This window comes from Ixodes scapularis, unplaced genomic scaffold, assembly GCF_016920785.2.
Source record: "Ixodes scapularis isolate PalLabHiFi unplaced genomic scaffold, ASM1692078v2 PGA_scaffold7__128_contigs__length_106722199, whole genome shotgun sequence".
Classification (NCBI taxonomy): domain Eukaryota; kingdom Metazoa; phylum Arthropoda; class Arachnida; order Ixodida; family Ixodidae; genus Ixodes; species Ixodes scapularis.
The window spans coordinates 17,852,662-17,872,767 of NW_024609882.1; the positions used below are offsets into that span (position 1 = coordinate 17,852,662).

The window sequence follows — 20,106 nt, forward strand, 5'->3', positions numbered from 1 at the left end:
TTTTACGAATACCAAAGGCTGGAATAAAGAATGTAAAAAAAAAAGTATAATCATTCCAAATTATGTCACTATTGCTGTGCATATTTTTGGCAGTTCAATACATATCATACAGGCAACTGGGGGCAATTCAGCCGTTTTTGCTGCTACAATACAAACTAATTTCCAGTAATTGTGCATCTTCTAAGAAATATGCCTGCATACGTGTATAAACTATATAATTAATTCACGAAGAAGCTACATTTATGTAAAACAACGCTGTTCCACGAGCACTTCAAAGATCATCAGACGCAGGGCCTTTAAAACATCTGCGAACCAGAGCATACAGAGTGGCAGCGCAGAGTCGGGGTCGCGAGCTAATTTGCCGACCACCCAAAGGCCCATGATATAAATGCCACTTTAAATACCTTGAAATCGGGATGTAATATCGTCCTAAATCATGAACATGCAAGGAACAGAATTCTAGCGTCTGAAACACTTGCGCCACCGCTTCACCGACCCCTCGCAAGATTGCCGTGTGTCTGGACGGACGAGGAGGTTCATCGGCGGTATTGCCTCCGCCGATAGCTTTCGAGATTTGTAACCCAATTTTAAAGGTAAAAGGGACAAGCAGGCTTATAAAATGTACGGAAGCACGTCAATATCGGCCTAACTCAACGCCTTTTACACCGGGTAAACAAAGTCCAGCTCCTCGAAGAGCTTGCGGCACACAACGCCAAACCAGGAAACCGGTGCTGGGAAGCGAGCCGATGCGAGATCGCGGAGCGGAGTACTCCCCCTGACGTCACGGTACACCTCACCCAATCAGGGCGCGGCGACCGCAGCGACGCTTGTGTTCGCTCTCGGCTTTTCTTGGCAATGCAGTGGAAGGTACGTCCCGCGTCACCCTCTCCCATTTTGAGTGTGCGCAGGCTCTCCTCCTCCCCCATTTCAGGGGAGAGGAGGAGAGCCTGCGTACACTCAAAATGGGAGAGGGAACGCGGGACGTACCTTCCACTGCATTGCCAAGAAAAGTTGTCGCGGAGTATAGCTACATGTACCGACATCCTTTAGAGCGCTCACGTCGCGACGGTGCAGGTTTCGGGAAGCAAATAGCAGCGCCTAGGATGAAGCCGGACTGTCTTAACAACTTTGACGCAAGATGTGGGTAGGAAAGTGATATTTTGGCTAGTTGGTGGTCGCTGAACATGATGAAAAACAGTGCTCAAAGGGACTTTTGTTTTGTCCTGTCCCTTCTGAGCGCTGTTTTTCATCATGCCGATGGGAAGCTGCTTTAAACTATCAAAGCCCGCAGTGGAATCGCGAATGGCGATGGGTGCACATATTATGCACTCACTGCGCGCTGCGGAGCCGCTGCCGAGGTGTCGCTGGACCTCCTCGTAGAGCATGTGGCCGTAGGACGGGGCGATGTTGCGGAACTCCTCGGGGCTCAGTCGGCACAGGTGGTCGCCAGCCATGTTGCTGAACACGTCGATCTCCTCTTCGGCCAGCTCGATCTGGTTGTGGCCGAGCCAGGACAGGAGCCAGGTGAGGACGTCGCAGGACTGCCAGTGCTGGATCGGAATCCGCTGCCACCGGTCGCCCTCCAGGTCCAGCACGTCGCTCGGGAAAGGGTCGCCTGTAGTGCGCGCGGGGCACGGGAGGTTCGTCACGTTCCAGCACTTCCTCCCCAGGAAGCATTACGGTGTTTTCCCAACTAGAAGTGTTTAAAAGCTGAAATTTTGAGCGGTGCGAACTGTCCACACCGTGCGGACCTACCGTATGTCCACAAACTCTACATTCTATTTATTTTACATTCCATGAGGGTGGGAAGCAAGAAAGTTGGAGAAGTTGTAATATGTTTAAAAGACATGTTTAAAAGTTGAAAATTTACGCGGTGCGGACTATACAATGACTTGTTTTCTTCAAGATGCCTCATTATGACGAGACGTGCTAGATTTGTGAATGGCGGACAATGTTAACGATAATTTCTGTATGATACGAGCTCTCTTGTGGGCTAATAAAGCAGGTGCGTGTCAAGCTGCGCTGCGTATGGGAATATTGTGTAAAGCGCGAACTGAGCACCGGGTGCGGACTGTGCGGCAAATGGGGAAAGTTCGGAAAATGCGCATGTTAAATAAATGTGACCAGTAAGCAGTAACGTCGACCAATTCTTCGTTTACCGCATTGAGCAAGGGCTATCAGTCCTCGAATTAATTTCACTCTAAACGAAAAATTTTTCACAAATGTCGCTTAAAAAACAAACTGACATGACGTAATGCTTAAAGGGATACTGAACCAAAATCGCAAGCACATAAAATAGGGCGGGAGTGATAGGAGGGACGCTGCAGAACCCCAAAACACTACCCATACAGCGGTATCTCTAACGGATGGTCGTATTTTTGGAAGTGCACGATTGAACACGGCTGACGAGGCCGACGAGACATGTGACGTCACGATTCTCATTCCCTCTCCTCGCTTCGTCCCGTCGAGCTGGTGAACCGAAGCGAGGCCGCTTCTCCTCATTCTTAACCGTTCCAGGAGGATCGTGAGGTTAGAGTCCTCGCTTGATCGCGCCCTTCCTTTTCAGAAATACGGCCATCCGTTTGAGATATCGATGAATGAATGAGGTTTTGGAGTCCGTATAGCGTTTTGTTCAACGCTTCTGCGGCCTTGTTTTGGGAAATGCAAATTTCGTTTCAGTATCCCTTTAAAGGGATACTTCAACGAAATTTGAAATATTCCCGTCGTGTTCAAAAATAGGTTGAATATGATCCACAATATCCGTAAGTGACAATCGCACGTTTGTATTTTGATCCTGGTGGCTGTATTTTTCGTTATAAACGGCCCACTCTGGCAAGCGCTCGGAGAAGGCCCAGCGGAGACCACGTGACATCCAACGCAATCGTGACGTAGGTCGTCTGAAGACGAGCAAAGCTACGGCGAGGCTGACAAAGAGAGGATGGCCTAGTCGTTCCAGCCACCGAAGCGGCTGCTTTTGTACGAATTTTGAGTGACGGGTTAATCTTCTATAACTTCTAGGGGGACAATAGCGACTTCTGCGGCACACAAAAGGGATTCTCGGGAAGAGGGGAGTTCCTCCTTCCCCCCTTCTCTCGTCGTGGCCGGAGACGAGACAACCTCCGTCACTAGCTGTCAAGGTTCCTAGACGAGCATTACAAACGAGGCGTTAGCGACATCCACCAGGTGCTCTTTGCTAATCGTTTAATTCGTTTTAAAATTCCTTTTCGAGACTTTTTTAACAAGATATATGTAGGTTCCATGTGATACTGCTCTTTTGAACACATATAGACCAAAAAATGAGCGTTGAAATTTCGTTGTAGTATCCCTTTAAGCCACATACAAGTCTGTAGCCTTGTCGACATGTATTCGCGTTCCTCTTTCGCAATAACGTACTCTAAGACGCTGTATGGTAACCAAATAATAAATAAACATACGCAGGTTTACACATTCCTGACCGCTCCTTTTATTTATCTAGCTTTTTTTCCCCGCTTTGTGTCGTAAGATAGGGTCTTGCCTTCAAATGGTATGGGCCTCGAGGGGGGCATGAGGTCCATTGTGTGTTGTAGGCAGGGCGTCACGTGGTCTGAGGTGTCCAGGCCTATGGGCTGCAGGTTGCAGTAGGCGTTCTTGTCCTCTTCCGTCGGTTCGTACATGAACTGTTCTTCTGTGCTGTAGGGAGACTGCGCGAAAGCAAAGAGAATCGTCGTCATTTTGTCAGTGCCCGGGTAGCGTGACTACATGCTGCGAGGCTCTCATTTCGTCAAACATATAAAATATAGCAAAATATGTTTGACTAAGATGAACCAACTAGCCCAACAACTTACCCTACTCTCATTTCGCTACACTGAAACGGATTCTCTCTTTGTGGTATGTCTAACCATAGCCTCCTCTAGTGTAGAAGAGGCTATGGCCTGACTCCCATATCAGAATATCAATTTCCCTGTACGGTTTCTATGGTCTCATCCTAGAGGTAATAAACTGGATTTTGCTAAACAGTTTTTTTTTTTTTTAATTTTTAAAGTTTGGCCGCCGTAATGTTTCTGCCGGTGAAGGCAAGCACATGCAATTCCAAGCTTGCCAAAGTTAAGGTTCATTCACCCTGCCCCGTTTTCTTACGTTAAGTTACGGTACGAAATATTACTTTGAAGTCACCGGGACCTCTGTGCTTCATATTAAGCGAGGCTACCATGCAGTTCAAGGAGAAAGCATGACAGCTAGGCGACATTCGAGACACGAATGTTTCGGTGACTTATACGTAACCTAACTTAAAGGGGCGATGCAACAATTTTTGTGCTTTGCGCAAATACCGCTTAGAACGGATGCCTGACGTTAATGACCTATAAAACGCGTTCGTTTTTCACCCCATGCAATAGAAGTCCCAGAAAAAAATAAATTAAAGAAAAACGAGCAGCGTTCACCCCCTCAACTCGCAGCCAGAACAAGCGGTCACGTGATCTGGGGCCTATTATATGTCGCCAATGTTGATCATAGCCACGCGCTGGGGTTGGCAAAGCACAGGACACACGCTGAGTTCCGGACATTGCTATGGCTCGGCTATTGTCGTTGCAGCGATTGGACACGGGCCACTTCCAGAATGCTTCTCGAGCTAGTAGTTATCACGAGCCCAAACCGAGTGCCCACGCAATGCTCGGGTCCAATCTATGAACCGCATTCAAATATCTTCATTGGGGTGTACTGCGATCCCCACGTTACGTCATCAAATTGTGCAAAGGAGAGATTGAATGGAAATGATCGCTGTTGTCCTTGAAATTACACCGCAACAAAGAGCGCATGCTTAGAACTAGCTCACGTTAATAGGCTCCTAAGATCGGCAATCTTGATGGTGCGGAATGCACGTTGCAAAGGGACTGTGGAAGCTCGCCATCAGCACGCGCTCAGCAGTCGCGCACACAGCTATGGTCGATAGTTAATACTCGCTATATTGAAGCCTCTGGCACGAGAGTGTAGCTGTGCGCAATGTTTTGTTTGTACGAGCAATCCCGCGAAAAAAGCATCTCTTTGAATGCCCCCCCTTTTTGCGGAAAGGGAGATGGGAGCAAAGTAGCCCTTTGAGGCGGTCGGGTTGGCTGATCGTCATAACGTGTCTGCTCGGGTTATCTCTTTAATGCCGAGGCACCCAAAGCACCGGTCTCACCTCATGCGGAGCCATCAAGTCTGTTTGGTTGACCATCATTCTGTAGGCGAGGTTCTGCGTCCTTGACTGGACTCTGCAATCAGACAAGCAGAGAGGCGAAATTGTAGCGAAGGCTGTAAACAGCCATTGCCGTTTCAATGTTCTCACACACACAGACACACACACACTTTATTTCACCGTCCGCAAGGACACGCGTCGTCTCAGTAAAAGGTCGAACAGACCCTCGGCCACGTCGTTAGGCCTAGCCGCGTACTCGTGAGAGCTTCGCCACGATGCTACCGAAGGGTACGCCCTCGACCGTCGACGCTCCTCGACAGCGAAGGTTGCGCGGGAGAATGGAAGCGTTGTCAGAAGCAGCGCCGGCCGTCTGCCTTTTGTAATGGGCTCGGGCACTTTGGCTTTGTCCCACTTGTCGCTCCTTGTTCGGATCAGTTGAGAGGCACTTTAGCTCGAGTGTGCGAGCGTTAAGACGATTAATCGGACGGTCTGCCGACTAACGACGCCAAATAGGCATTAGACTGCGGGAGCGGTCCAATGTTCGTTGTTGGATTACACCTGTGGTGGCCCGGTGTCTCCGCACTAGGTGAGAGATGTAAAGCCAGCGCGGACCACGGTGGTGATACACGACCACATACCCGTGTACAATGCTAACGCAGATCGAAACGGGCAGGGGTGGGGACGGAGCCCCAGGGATTTTGCAGCGCGAGCTTTCATTCCATCTGCTCCGAGCTGTGGTGTGCTATACTTGGGAACTTTTTTTTCTGTCCATTTCCGAAGAAGATTGCGCGAGCACATCTGTGGTCGGCGCTCAATCTGCGCGAGCGCATGGGTAACCATACAGCTTTGGCTTCGTTGCCAAAGTTGTCAAGTACAACACGTTCGGCCAGCAATCCCCCCCCCCCCCCCCCCCCCCCGCCCCAGTTGATGAGTCGGGTGAAACCGCAGTACATCGTACAAGAAACATGTCATCGCTGCACGCATGAGGACAGAAATATTTGCGTTGACACGCCTGAATCACGTTCCAAGCACGTTTGCTCCGTACATAACTACATATGGCTGGATGGATGTTAATGGTTAACCCTTTGTAACGGACGATAGCTTGCGCCACCTAGCCTAATATGTGCGCTTCAAACATGTCTGCAGGCAGTTTTTGTACGACCAATAGAGAGGACCGTCGTGCAAGTAAGACAATCAAGCAAGCGCTGTACGTTCGCGTTGCGCGCTCCACACTGAGCATGCGCGTCGTTGCCATGCGCCAGTCCAAAACGCAGTTTTGGGCTCCGCGCACGCGCAGTGGGGAGCACGCAACGTTGACGCACGATGCTCGCGTTTGTTCGTGTACGCAACTCTAAAACTCACTTGTGTCTGCAGTTATTTCTTTTGTACGATGTATTGGCGGTGTAACCGTGGCTTCACATTTCGCCAAGAGACTATATATACCTTCTTCACGACCCGAAAAAGCTAATCTCGTATCGACACGTCGGCTTCCACCCTAAGGTCTTCCGCTGGTCCCTTTCAAGCTCTGAGACGTCTTCACCCCAAAGTGCCACGAGAGCTGAACAACGACCAACCAAGCGGCCCAACTTAACCAGAAACGTGACTCCGGCTTCAACGTGACCACAGCCGACATCTGGGGACCGTCTCCCGCCAACAAGTTCCGCTTGCGGTATCTGTCACCGCGCCGGCCGGTTTCCTAGCGGGAGGAGGTCCCCGCGACGTGGTCCCCTAGGGCGCAATGCTGGCGTCTCTGGAGCCGGTCGTCCCGATATATCAGGACCGGGTTCGAGCGACGCGGCGGCAACCGGCCCGGCGTGGACGACGATAATGGTGGCGCGGCTAACCGAATAACCCAGATCGAGCGGAGCCATCGGCGTTGCTTCCCAATTAAAACACCGCGGGCCACGATACGCGGATGTGGCGTGGCCTGGCTTATCGCGACCTTCCCGCTCCTGCCACTGGGTCAGGACGCGCCGAGGGACTGCGTCGCTGCTGTCCCGCCCGGGCGAGGAGGACCACGGTGAGGGACACCTCCGGGTCTGCTTTTCTATTCTTTTTTTTCGACGCTACCCCCTGCTGTTTACTTGCGTGCACTCGTCTTCACACTTAACTGCACCGCCTTGAGACTTGGTCGGTTTTTGGTGTGGACGCCTTATATGAAGCCGATTGACGTCATGCGTCACCCCAGGGTTTGCTGCGGTCTGACTACCATTGTAGTTTCATCAGATATGCTGTCGTAGTGCACGTTTGGTGGTGGTGCTGCTGAGCGCGCGATCACAATGAGCTTCTACTGGTTCTATCGCTACAACTAAAGTGTTTCTACTTCTCGCGCATCGCAATCGGACTCATGATTTCAGCTGAGGAACGCCCAGGACATATTTGGTGGGAAAGGGGGGGGGGGGGGGGGGGGCATTGACCATTATGGTCATTAACTAGCCAGCAAGGTTGCCATGCTTCGCCCGCCTATTCTCGTTATAATTAATGACACTCGAGCTCAGTTCGCTGAAGAGTTGAAGTAATTGATCCGACTAAACGGTAGTCGTCAGTGATAAACGTATATATATGCCCAAGAACTTTCTTTTATAATTGCTGCGATGGGTCCTTACAACATTGCCTACAGTAGAAAGCGAGCGTGTGAACGAACAAACAGGAAAAAGTACAAATGCAGGTTGGCGTGGCTCGTGACGTGGTACGATGCTGAAGCAAGCTTATCGTGGCGGAGAGACTTCCGTTTGACATTGCAGAAAGCATAAATGAACCCAGGTTCAGACGAAAGCCCAGGTTCGATAACGTTGAAAGTTCACCGGCCTTCGTTCTCTCTGCACGTGCCCCCCCCCCCCCCCCCTCCAATAATAATAATAATAATAATAATAAAACAATCCGTTCACTTTCAATATAAGGCGGGACATCGAAGCAGACAACGGGCACTGGGGAAAGGTAAACAGCAAAGAGGGAGACAAGCGCCCGTAAGGCACGCAGGCAGCATTCCGACGGGCGGCATGACACGACACTAGCCCAATTCTGGAAATAGCCTCAGCGCGAGAGCAGACTGGCGACTCGCTTACAAGGCCACGACGCCCTACCGAAGAACAACAGCAGCGCGGGCACGAGCCGTCCCACAGAAGAAGCGGCCGGCCGCAGCAGCAGAGACGAACTCGCGGTTCGCTCTTCGCCGAAGCGCGGGCATTGCGGCAGATAAATGAGTCGGGAATCGTCTCGAACGTCGACGTCGTCTTTTCGGCATGGGCTCGCGGCCGACGGAATGTACACTGTACGTACTCGCCGAGTCCCATGTGGCGTTCTCTCCCGCTCTCGGGGGAGGAGGACGCGCCGTCTTCGTGAACATGCTAGAGCGGAACGGAGACCGTTTTTTTTTTCCTCTTTAATTTTGTGTTTGTCGATTACACTTTTTTTTTTCGTGTATTTCTTTGCTTTTTCTCCCTCGCTGCTGGCTTCCTTGAACGAACGGTACTCTCGAAGGCTGAGCTGCATTTCAATGAGGTTCGCCATCGTCCGTGTGGCGGTGCGGCGCATCCCTCCTCCTCTTCATCATCCCGCTTCTCTCTATGAGGGGGAGGAGGCGTGTTTCTAACGGACTTGTGAAGAGGGGGCGTTGAACTCGTGTATATACCATTGGCAATCTTCTGCGAGTTTGACGACTATGGGCTCCGTTTCGGATGGGCTTTTTTTCGTTTTTTGCTGATTTGCGTTTCAGTGTTGCTTTTTTTCCCCCTTTTTTTACGGTTCGTTGCTGATGGAAGTGTAAAAAGAGATACAGTTTTGGGGTGGGCACTTCACTCTCGTGTGCGTTATTTTCTCGAAAAAAAAGAAAATCTGGAGTGTGTTTGCTATTACTCTTTAGTGTACCGTAATCCAGTTGTACAATCGTCTTTGATACGAGGGTGAGCACGCGAGCATACACGCATGCGTAGAAGAAAGAAACGCGCTATCGCAAAAGCCAGGGCAGGAGTCAACTCCCGTCTTCATTCCTAAAGGCACCGCTCCAAGGCGCTGACAGTACCAACCGGCCGACGTTTGTAAGTTCACGCTTATATTCCATACGAATGTAGATCATGGTGTGCAAACTCCGAGACTGGGGAGGAACTTAAAAATGAATTACAAAGCACAAAAGAACAAAAGGCACAGACAGACAGAGCGCCACTTGTCTGTCCGTCACCTTTCTTCTGTGGCCTTCTAATTTGTCTTCAAGTTCCTTCTCGCAGGGTTTACACGTCATGATTAATGCGCAGCAAACTCGCCTGCCCTTTGGTCGTTCTTTTCGACATGGAGTCGAATCGTTTGCTGTTCGTCCGTAAGTCATCTGGCTACATGGATGGATTTTTTGAGCATGACCGAGCTCTCTATCCAAGCGCGTAGCATCGCTGATCATTGCCTGTCGCCAACAAAGACAAAAACGTTTCGATCACAGTTGCATCTCCAGTGAAGTTTAAAAAGAAAAGTCATGGTAAAAACAATCGTGCCTTTTGGCATTGCGATGCAAAGAGTTCGCATTGCAATGCATGTTTTCTCCTCTCTAACGTGTAACTCGTCAGCGGCTAGCCGGTTCAACCTCGGACGCCTCTTTTAATATAATTCGCCGTAGTGGAAAGATCGTTCGTGGCAACGCTGCACGTACTGCATACTTTGCTGCTTCTTACTGCGTGTATTAGCAAAAAACAAATGCTGACGCCCCGCTGTCGACGCTGCGCACTTTCGACGATGTTGTGAACACAGCGTTGTGCAATCGACGCTTTAATAACGTAAGCGCGGCGTCTGCTGCTTTCCACACTGGCATTGGCCGTAATATGGAATGTAATAAATATTTGCTCCTCAAAGTTTATACCGAAATATGAGGGCCGTGCGAGTAGTGGTTCTAATCGAATAACACTGCGTTATGCATGCCGTCAGGGGAAAGTCACGACAACCGGCGTTCACACTTGCGCTTGACTGTATACGACCGCGTCAGACGAGCCTCTTGCGACGGCTTGCGACAGTGCGCATTGCATGCTGCGTAGTCCTAGTCAAACGCAAGTGTGTGAACGGGCAGCGATGAAACCGAGGTATTTTGATTGTTCGCAAGTCTCTAAAAAATATGTGACAAAATTTCGTTACGTTGGTACCGTAGACTGCAGCCCTTTTTAAACGAGAATGCCTTTGTCCCTCTTGTTCTCCTTCTCTAGGGATTATTTTTGTCATGCCTATATATACTCAAAAAAAGTTCGCATGTCAACTGACTGCCTTTTTTTATCTTGCGCACTGTCTGTCTTATTGCAACAGGTAAGATCTCTAAAAACAGAAAAAAAAGAAAGGTTTGGCCCTGGGCACACTTTGTCGCGATTCGGCAACATGGCGAAACGAACAGAGACAAGCGTTCCAGACTACATTACTCCGATAATGTTAATTCAAGCTCGCGGTATATATCCGCGTTATCTTTGCGATCATTGTTATCCGTGTCGGCCGCGGTTGGTTTAAAACGCCGCCGACGGAGCACCGCCGCCTGCTGGAGGCCGTCTCTCTCTCTCCTTATCGTTTGTTGTGGCTGCGCTAATCTTGTATCACGGGATCCGAAGAAGGACTTGTTGCGAACGCGCCCGACCAAGGCCGAATTCCTCGCCTTCTTTGTTGGCTGTACGCACGCGCGTCCTATCTCGAGTAAAAGGGTTGCGAGCAGTGTGTGTACACCTCCTCGTAGCAAGGCCGAGCACGGCTGAGGTTTCTGCGTCACGTACTTGAGGCCAACGCGGGGCGCTGATTGGACGCTATATTTCTACGCCTATAGCGTCCAGTCTGACGCCGCACTCGTGTTTAAACCTGCTCTGCACCGTATGGGTCTCACGAGGCGACGCAGAAAATTCAGCAGGCCTCGTTACCTAAGACGAAACGCGCATCGTCACGGCGTTCGGATGTGAAGAGCAAGTCGGTGACGTCAGAACGATCCCTTGCTCTGATTGGCTCTGATTGAAGGATCTCGAGTCAGCTTGCTTCGAGGACTACCCAATATCCTCCAATCAGAGCTCGGCGTCGCTCTGACGTCACCACAACCCCCGCAAAAGAAGCAGACGATCACTTGCGCTCCGTATAAGAAGGCAATGGTGAGGCGCTCCGCGGCGGGATCGCCAGGTGAGGTTCCCCAAACAGTTCGCGATGAGCGTCTGAGGTCACCCTCGTCTAGTTCGCCGTCGGCCGGAGCTTTCTTACGCGCGCTCGTGCACCCTGATCGTTGCTCGCCTGGGCGCCTCCAGCTCTCTAAAAGCACCGCAAAAAGATATAGTAATAAAAAAAAAAGATGGCGGACGGCGGAAGAAAGAAAGAAAGAATGGGGGAGGTTGCTCCCGCCGCTGCTTCGGCCCGGCGCAGTTTAGCGACTCGAAAAACAGAGCGAAGCGGAGTATTTCGGGCCGGCCGAGCATCGCTCCTCGAGAGCGCATTTGGCCACGCAAGAAAGCCCACCATTTTTTTTTTCTTCTTCTCCGGGGAGTGCATTGCTTCCCGCGCTGCGTTGAGTGTGTGTGTGTGTCTGTGTGTGAGCCGCCGCCGAGATTTTTAAGCGCGCGCGCGCGGCAAACGGCGGCAACACCATTACCCCGGGCGCGCTCTTCTGGGGCCTTGCGCGAAGAGAGGGATATGGTGTTGGTCTGGGCTGGCTGCATGCACAGCGTTGCGTGACTTGCCGTTTGGCCGCTCACTCACGTGGTGCGGATGCGTCCGCGAACGCCGTATAGCTCTCCGCCGCCGGCCTGCGTATGCGAGAGAGATCCCCCCTGGCTCGACCCGTCCGTCTTTGAAGGGAATTAACAACAACAGCGGCAACAAAACAATAATGCATCGTGGGCACTTCACCGTTATCGCGTTCTTCTGGCCAGAGCGGCTAGTGCACGCCGAAAGAACGAAAGAATGCTTCTCAGCGCGTACGATATAGGATCAGGAGAGGCATGGACGATCTTTGGTGTCTACGGCATCTTTTGGATTGTTCCAAACTCTCGTGTATCATAGAAGCCTGATGAGTCGTGTTTCGAAGTATGACGGATCACTATGGTTCCTTTTTATCGCGTGGAATATATATCGAACGTCAGCCTATATCAACCTAGAGCGTCTTCAAAATATCGCGACTTTTCAGCATTTTTAATAGCTGTGTCTTCCCTATATTTTGTTTTATGATAGTAACTTAGTGCCAAGCGATTAATTTTCTTTTTTTAGGCGCGTTTAAAGTACTTTTGTATGTATCAATGTCTCCACTGTCCCTTATGCTATGTCTTTTCGACATTTCCGGCATCGAAACGAGTAAATGAATAACTATCCGCGTGGGAATAGTGGATTCTGAGTTCGATACGAATGGTGACTTTGGCTGAATATTTTCGAATCGAATAGTTTTTTCGGAGCCTTTAACCTACCGTGCACCATGCTTAAACGGAAATTCAGCTGAACTCATAAGGTTGTTCTCAACCTTCCACTTGTCCACTTCAATCTCAATTATTTGCAATTGTTACTATATTTATGAACTGTGGCATGCAAACAACTAAGTTTTCACAGCTATCCCAATGGACGGCATTTATAAACCTGCTTACTATGTTCAATTATGCTTTTTACAACTTCAAAATAAAAAAAGAAAAACCAAGCATGAGTGATGAACGGGGGTTGCCCAGCATATGCTCTCGCAAAATCGCGGCAGGTTAGCCCCGTTGAGTGCGCTTCTAACCGAGCACTTGTGCATTGCGGGGAAGCAATACCGACAGAGACCGCGAGCTTTTTGGGGTTGCTTCTCCGCAGTGAACATGGGCTTGGTGAGAAGCGCACTCAACGGGGCTAACCCGCCGCGATCACCGCTTCGAAAAGTAACAATATTCTCAGTTCATCTCGAAGCGAATATCGAAAAGCGTAGTATTCGAAACTACTATTCGAAAATTTGAATATTCGCGCAGCCCCGTAAATAGCCGTATAAACAAGCACCGTCGAGTAGCATGTACTTTCGTTTATAATTTTATAATGGTCCGTACTGGCTCGTGCGTTTTGACTGTTCTAAGAGTACGTTTCACTAGTGTTCAGTGTTGACCCAGGCCAGGTTAAGAACAAAAAGGAGAAAATAAAAAGTAGAGGTTCTGTTGAGTATACAATCTGAAAGTGATGCGATGCTTTTTTTTTTCTACAGTGTACTACAACTGTGCATTACATTTATAAATAAATATGTTCCGGATGCTGTCTGGAAAATTCCCCGTTGATATCGTGTGCTTGTACCAGCTGGTGATTAATGAGGCGCGCACCTTTTCTATTTCAATGCCGAGGACAGAACGCTTCACGCTAGTGAAAGGAGCATATATTCAGCGGCTCGTTGCGGTGGCGTGGCGCTAAGTAAATGCGCATTCCCCGTTCCGACATCCATGCGCAATATTTCCTACACTCGTGTTCGCCTCGAGAACTGTAGCACACATAAGTCTGGCTCCTTGCGGGACTTTACTTTGTTCCCTTGTCATGCGTTGAATAGGATATAGTACGTAGGTGCATCTGAAATTCGCTTTACGTTATTTTATCAAGATGTACACGTTTCGAACGCCAAGAACATCGTTTCTTCCCTCGACAATCGAATCTTGTAAGGACTATACTTCGCGCGGCGCATAAATAATGTGCAAAACTTGCTGATGTTGTAGTAGTAGTTGTTGTTGTTGTTGACGTTGTAGTTGGCGACGTAGGGCGTCCGTCGTCGGCGTTGCCAAATTCTTGAAAATGATCGCCCGGGTCTGCTGCGTGTGAAGCGGGCGAGTTACCACTGAGCCACGCCACAGCGCGTTAATAACCCGCTCTAAACTTAGGGTTTCTTGTAGTACCCAATCTCCACAGCACGCTCTCTCTGCTTAATATTTTTTTTTCTTGCTCTCTTTGTTATGTTCAGCTGGAGTAAACGTTTTCAATCGTGAGATTTTTTTTTTCTATTTGTTTGAGCATTTTAGGTTGTCTTGCTCGCTTACTCAGCAGTCCTTGCCTCGTCAAGCCCGCTGAGTGCCCTTGGAAGGAAGACAGGTCCTAGGTGATACACTGTGTACACAAACACACGCCTTTGTTTCGTCGCGTCTGGTGTTTTCGCAGTCCTGCTGGCCTTATCCGCGGCTCCGTCCAAAGTGGCTTCCTCCGCGTATCAGCCGTCAAGGTGGTAGTTCGGTTTAGCCGCTGCAGCGCGCAGACAATGTGTCCTCGCAGCGGGCGCAGAAGACTGGTAATTGCGCCTCGCACCAGGAGACAAACAAACGCCCGGCGCCATGCTACAGGTCGTGTCAGGGGTCGGGGGGGCACACGTGACCACACGCGCCCGACCACCGCGTTAGCTCGGACAAAAAAAACACAGATACAAACGAACAAAAAACAAGAAGCCTTGGCTAAGGGAGACAGCGCCACGGAGCAATCTACTTTGCCAATTAGGGAGGCACTACCAATCATCCCGTAATTCGCGGCGTGGTTTTGCGTATTAATTAGCGTGTGTGTGATTAGTTTCGCTGTTATTGTTGCGCGCGCGTGATAATGCGAATGGGAGAGAAGGACCAATCCCACCTGGAAGAGAAGGCCCCCCAGACGTCATCGCTCGTGGATTTAAGCAGTGCCGCCTAGCGGACGCGTCTGCCGCTTTGCCGTGTTTTGCCGCTTGGGGGCGGGTCGGAGATCCACAAACGATGACGTCACGCTCGGGCCGTATCTCCTAGGCGGTATTGGGAGGACACGGTTTCAGAGGAGGAAAACCGGACCTATGGGGACAGGACTTGGAGTGCGTGATTGCTGCAGCATTCAGGATGTTGCCGCGCGGGTCTCGTCCGTTTACGGGATCAGATGTCTGCCTCGCCCGGCCAAGTTGGCCGCGAATGAAGACTGCGATGTGACGGCATTAATCAGACGCCGAGATGGCGCTAGTGTGTAAGCCGCTCTAAAGCACTGGATAATATTTTGTCCAGTGCTCTAAGCCGTTCTGTCATCCGCGTGTGTGTCTTTGTGTGCCCGCACGTATATAGCTGCCGCTTTCCGATGATGGAGCAATACAGGAAGACGCGCGTCTTCCGGCGAAGGTCTTTCTCGGGTCGACACAGCCCGACTTTTTGGCTGAGGTCAAAGTTGAGGCGGGACGAATTAGTCGATCGGTCGCGAAGCGATCTGTACGACCGCGCAGTTTATTTGAGAAATGATGCGATTACGATTACCCGCGGTTATGGCTGGTGCACCTATTTCGGCGTCGCAAGCTTCGCAGTTGAGACCCGGAAGCTGGTCCTATCGCCAACAGGAGACACGAACAAATAAGGTGAACCTCAGATGCAAACCCGTTGATGTGGTCTAGGTTATTTTGTCCGCGACCGCACGTCTGGCATCTGGCGCGATTAAGATTATAATGCAATTAAATGCAAAGGTGCAAGCGAGCTGGACAAGAATGACGAAAGTAATCCCTGGAGAAGGGGAACAAGGGGGACAAAGGACAAACACAAATCTCCAAACACAGCTAGGTGACTGGTGGGCGACCGAAAAAATCCGCCTGGTCCGGGTATTGAACCCGGGACCTCTCCATTACAGGTGGAGCGCTCTACCAACTGAGCTAACCAGGGGTTAGACGTCAGTAGAGCAAACGGGTTTTATCAGCCGCGCCACCAGTCGTACACCAACAAGGGTGAAGCTTGCAATTTAATGTTATGATTATAATGCAATGAAATGCAAAGGTGCAAGCGAGCTGGACAAGAATGACGAAAGTAATCCCTGGAGAAGGGGAACAAGGGGGACAAAGGACAAACACAAATCTCCAAACACAGCTAGGTGGCTGGTGGGCGACCGAAAAAATCCGCCTTTGTCCCCTTGTTCCCCTTCTCCAGGGATTACTTTCGTCATCTGGCGCGAGTTGTCTGTCTGGCCCATTCAACACCTCTGCGTTTCTCTACGTCTGACTAGGCGTACGAGGACAGTGAGTCGCCGGGACATCTGCCGTGCTTCGTAAGTCGCGTGCGAAACTACGTCTTGAATTCGATCGCCACACGTCAGTAAACGAAGCGCAGATGTCTCGGTGACTCGCGGTCGTAACCCAGCGGATATGGCCATTCAGGCCCATTCACACAGTGTACCGTTTGATTACGTTTGAGCACGTTGGGAGGGCATTCGTCGAGTTTTGTGGAGCGTGGCAACTATTAATTGAACTAGCAGCTTTGCACGCGACTCACAGGAGCACGAGTCTCCCGGAAACTCGCTGTCGTATAACAACGTAACGCAAAACAAAATGTAGTCAAAAGCTGCGTGAAGGGACCTTGAATCCTCACAAAGCGGTGCCGTGTTAATGAGTTTTTAGCGCAACGTAGTGTAGTCAGACAGTGCTGTGTAAATAGGCCTCAGTCGTGACAAAGTAGTCAAACGCAATCTCCAACGCTGTGATGTTCGCGGGTCTTTATCACGACGTAACGCTGTCAAACAGTGCTGTGCGGATAGGCCTTTTGTCCTCAGAATGCAGTCAAAAGGTCCTGTGCAAATGAAGCTTTATCACAACGCAGCTTGGTCAAACGCTGCTCCGTAAATGGCCCGTTATCACAATATAACGTGGCCCAACGCTGCTGTGTGAATGGCCCTTTATCACAATATAACGCGGCCCAACGCTGCTGTGTGAATGGCCCTTTATCACAATATAACGTGGCCTAACGCTGCTGTGTGAATGGCGCTTTATCATAACGTAACGTGGCCCAACGCTGCTGTGTGAATGGCCCTTTATCACAATATAACGTGGCCCAACGCTGCTGTGTGAATGGCCCTTTATCACAATATAACGTGGCGCAACGCTGCTGTGTGAATGGCCCTTTATCACAATATAACGCGGCCCAACGCTGCTGTGTGAATGGCCCTTTATCACAATATAACGTGGCCCAACGCTGCTGTGTGAATGGCGCTTTATCATAACGTAACGTGGCCCAACGCTGCTGTGTGAATGGCGCTTTATCAGAACGTAACGTAGTCAAACGCCGCTATGTGAATGCGCTTTTAAAGCTATTGTGTGAAAGGCCTTTACCGCCGTCTACCGACTCTGCAAGGCTACGCCAACTGACTCCAAGAATTCGCACGCCCCAGTCGGACTCCGAATACCTTAAGTCAATCTACGTCGCATTTTTTTTTACCGTTTTTTTACGTCTTTTACGTGGAAAACGGTAAGCTCGAAACTACCGCTCTAAGACGCTGGGAATATGTTTGGGTGAGCGTAGATGGCGGATGCGGGCCTTGAGATGGCGCGGTTGTAGGTCTGCGAAAAAGGCGGCGCGAGCCTTGAGCTTGACGGAGAGAAGAGAGGCAACGTCGTCGCGTATGTATACACACGCCGTGGCCGCTTCATTAGCGCACCTTGAGCCCGTTTTTCTTTTTTTATTTCGAGGGTTTTATTGTTGAAATTGGGTCGGCGGAGACAATGGTTCGACAAATTAATGTCACGCTCTCCCCGACACCTGCCCGGGGAAAGTGAGAGTTTTCCCCCCCGCGCTCGCGGCGGGTTTCCGATTGTCTCTTTTCTAGACGGCTTTCAGCGACCAAAGACCTTTGTCACTTTGTTTTTTTTTCCGCTCTTATATAGAGATAGAGAAAGTGAAGGGCACGAAGTTTGCAACCTCTGAGTCAGCCGCCGTGCTTGATCTCGTGAAGTGACGCCACGATTACTTTTTGTTTTTAATCAAAGCTGGCTAGGTGTGTGCGTATGTGCGGGTGCGTGCTTTTAGGAGGGGATTTTGTGCAGTAGAGAAAGTGGATTGAGGACGGGGAAAAGATAAACACGAGAAAACGAGGCTGAAGCAAAATGAACCTCGAGAAGGATTTATTTATTTTTTATCAAGATGAACAGTTGGGTTAGTGGTTCTTCATCTGTAACGCAGTACGCAAAAGAAAAAAAAAATCGCTAAGACAGAGAAAAAGACGCTGTGTGCTTCTACCTCTTTCTCTGCCGCATTTTTTTTTTTTTTTTCGTAGACACTGACAGTGTACAGCTCTCTTCTTGTTTTTGACGCTCCTGAAAGTTTTGGAACAAGCTCTGTTCAGAAAGAGGGCTAGAACGCAAAGTTTAGACCCCAAGCCACGTATACCATTTGAGACGTTGAGAGTTAATATAGCTTTCGGGAGCCGTAAAACAGGCAAGAAACCAGGTAAGGTGTTCACCTTCATATTGCCGGCGGGTGTACATCAAAACTTCATAGGACGGAAAGCGGCGAGCGCTTGCTGGAGATCCGTCATCAAAACTCGAAATCCACTCCTTTTTTTTTTTCATTTTAAGTTTATCAACTCTTTTCGTCACACACTCGCAGATAAACGGCCGTTTCAATAGTGCCTTCAACACGCCACTTAAGAAGAAAGCTCGCTCACGAGTCACGACGCCATCGTTGGAACCCGACTCTCACGTCATGAACTCGAGCAGACCGCAGCGCACTGGCCGAGGACCGGCGGAAGGCGTCCCCGACGCCTGTCAGATCTCGGCAAGATCGGGTGACGGGCCTACTGGACGCCCCGTCGGGAGGCGCCCACCCCGACGACGCACCGATACCCCCCCGACAGCCACGCGGGGAGCCTCTCCTCCCCTCCGTGGAACCGGTATCAAACTGCTCGATCATTGCCTGCCCGCCGGGAGGATCTCTGTTTCCCAGAGGGCCTGCACTGCTACACTCCGGTGGGACGTCGGTGGACCGCGAAAGACGCCTCTAAGAAAGGTTTCCCTGTTTTCGGAATCTACTTCTCTTCAAACACAAAAACTTTTTTTAAAATATATATTTGGCGATTTGCGACGTAAATGTTCGGTCTTGGACAAAAATTCGTTTTTATCCGGGATTATGTTGAAGAATACGGCACACGGGCTTTGGATTCCCTATTCCCCAGGGAATGTGTGCGTTATCCCAATACTTGGAAAACGCCTCAGTATTGATAAGGAAAGGAAGCAAGCTGAGGTGTTGGAGATTTTATCTAGTCTTGTCCGTTATCTTATATTTCTTGGCTCAGGGTTTGGATTATGATGTCTCCTAACCAAATCGCCTTCATAATTTCGCTCCCTTTAAACAATTATACTCCCCCCCCCCCAAAAAAAAAAAACCAAAAAAAAAAACCCTAAAAACTTCGTAAAGGCTTGCACCTTTGCATTTAATTGCATTATAATAATTTCCCCTCCTTTTTTTTACTAAGGGGGTAGAGGGGACGGGGAGGATGCGCCGGCCTTGTCTTCGAAATGGTACCAGCGTCTCCCGCGGACGTCGTGACTGCCGCGACGGACTTAATATAGGGACCTCAGAGGCACTCGGCGGCAGAAGATGCTTGATGGACAAACGCGTTTTGGCCGTAGAGCGCAGATCGGTCGCGCGACACGCGTGTTCAATGGGATTTCGAGATGCGCGTCTCACGGACTGTCTCTCGCTTGTTGGCTTGTCTTGTTTCGGCACTGCGTCGTGCCTTCTGTCAAAGCCCCGCTGTTTCTGATTTTATTTTGTCTCTAAAAAGGACGCGTCAGTTGTTTTGAGAGATGGGTGATGATTGAGATGTAATGGGCCCATCGTCTCTCTTCCGTCATGACGCGATGGAGCTCAAATGTCGTGTTTTGCTTTCTTTCTCTCTCTCTCTCTGTGTCTCACTGTTATACAAAATACAGTCTGCTATCGTACAAAATACAGCCTGGAGATACCGTCTGAGAGGCGGATGTTTTCCTTGCATGACAGTCACAGCGGTCGTACAAAGCCTGCCATTCAGACATGTTCCAAGCATAGATATGTATGAAACAAACATTCACAGAACATGCGTGAGGGGCGTCCGCAAGTGATTCTGTCATCATGTGTGAAACAAACATCGTGTTTTTTTTTATATATATAATATACGATTAGTGCGGTTTAAAGGCATGCCTTTATAAGGAGAGCAAATTCGTCTGCTTTTCTTGCAAGGGATGTGGTGACGTGAGAACGACGCCGAGCTGTGATTGGCTCTGATGGAAGAATAGTGGGTAG

The 20,106-nt window shown here is 49.9% G+C and overlaps 1 protein-coding gene across 11 annotated transcripts in view; it reads right to left on the reverse strand.

Moving 5' to 3' along the window:
• LOC8053432 (ETS homologous factor) overlaps window positions 1-20,106 on the reverse strand; it is a 140,501-nt gene that overhangs the window by 9,548 nt on the left and 110,847 nt on the right. For all 11 annotated transcript variants that reach the window (XM_040222496.3, XM_040498455.2, XM_040222499.3 and 8 more), the window contains exons 2-4: window positions 5,156-5,228; window positions 3,515-3,680; window positions 1,334-1,615 (exon numbers count right to left, since the gene is read on the reverse strand). In XM_040222496.3, coding sequence (XP_040078430.1) covers window positions 1,334-1,615; window positions 3,515-3,680; window positions 5,156-5,194 — 487 coding nt within the window. In that variant the 5' untranslated portion in view covers window positions 5,195-5,228. The remainder of the gene's footprint in view (window positions 1-1,333; window positions 1,616-3,514; window positions 3,681-5,155; window positions 5,229-20,106) is intronic.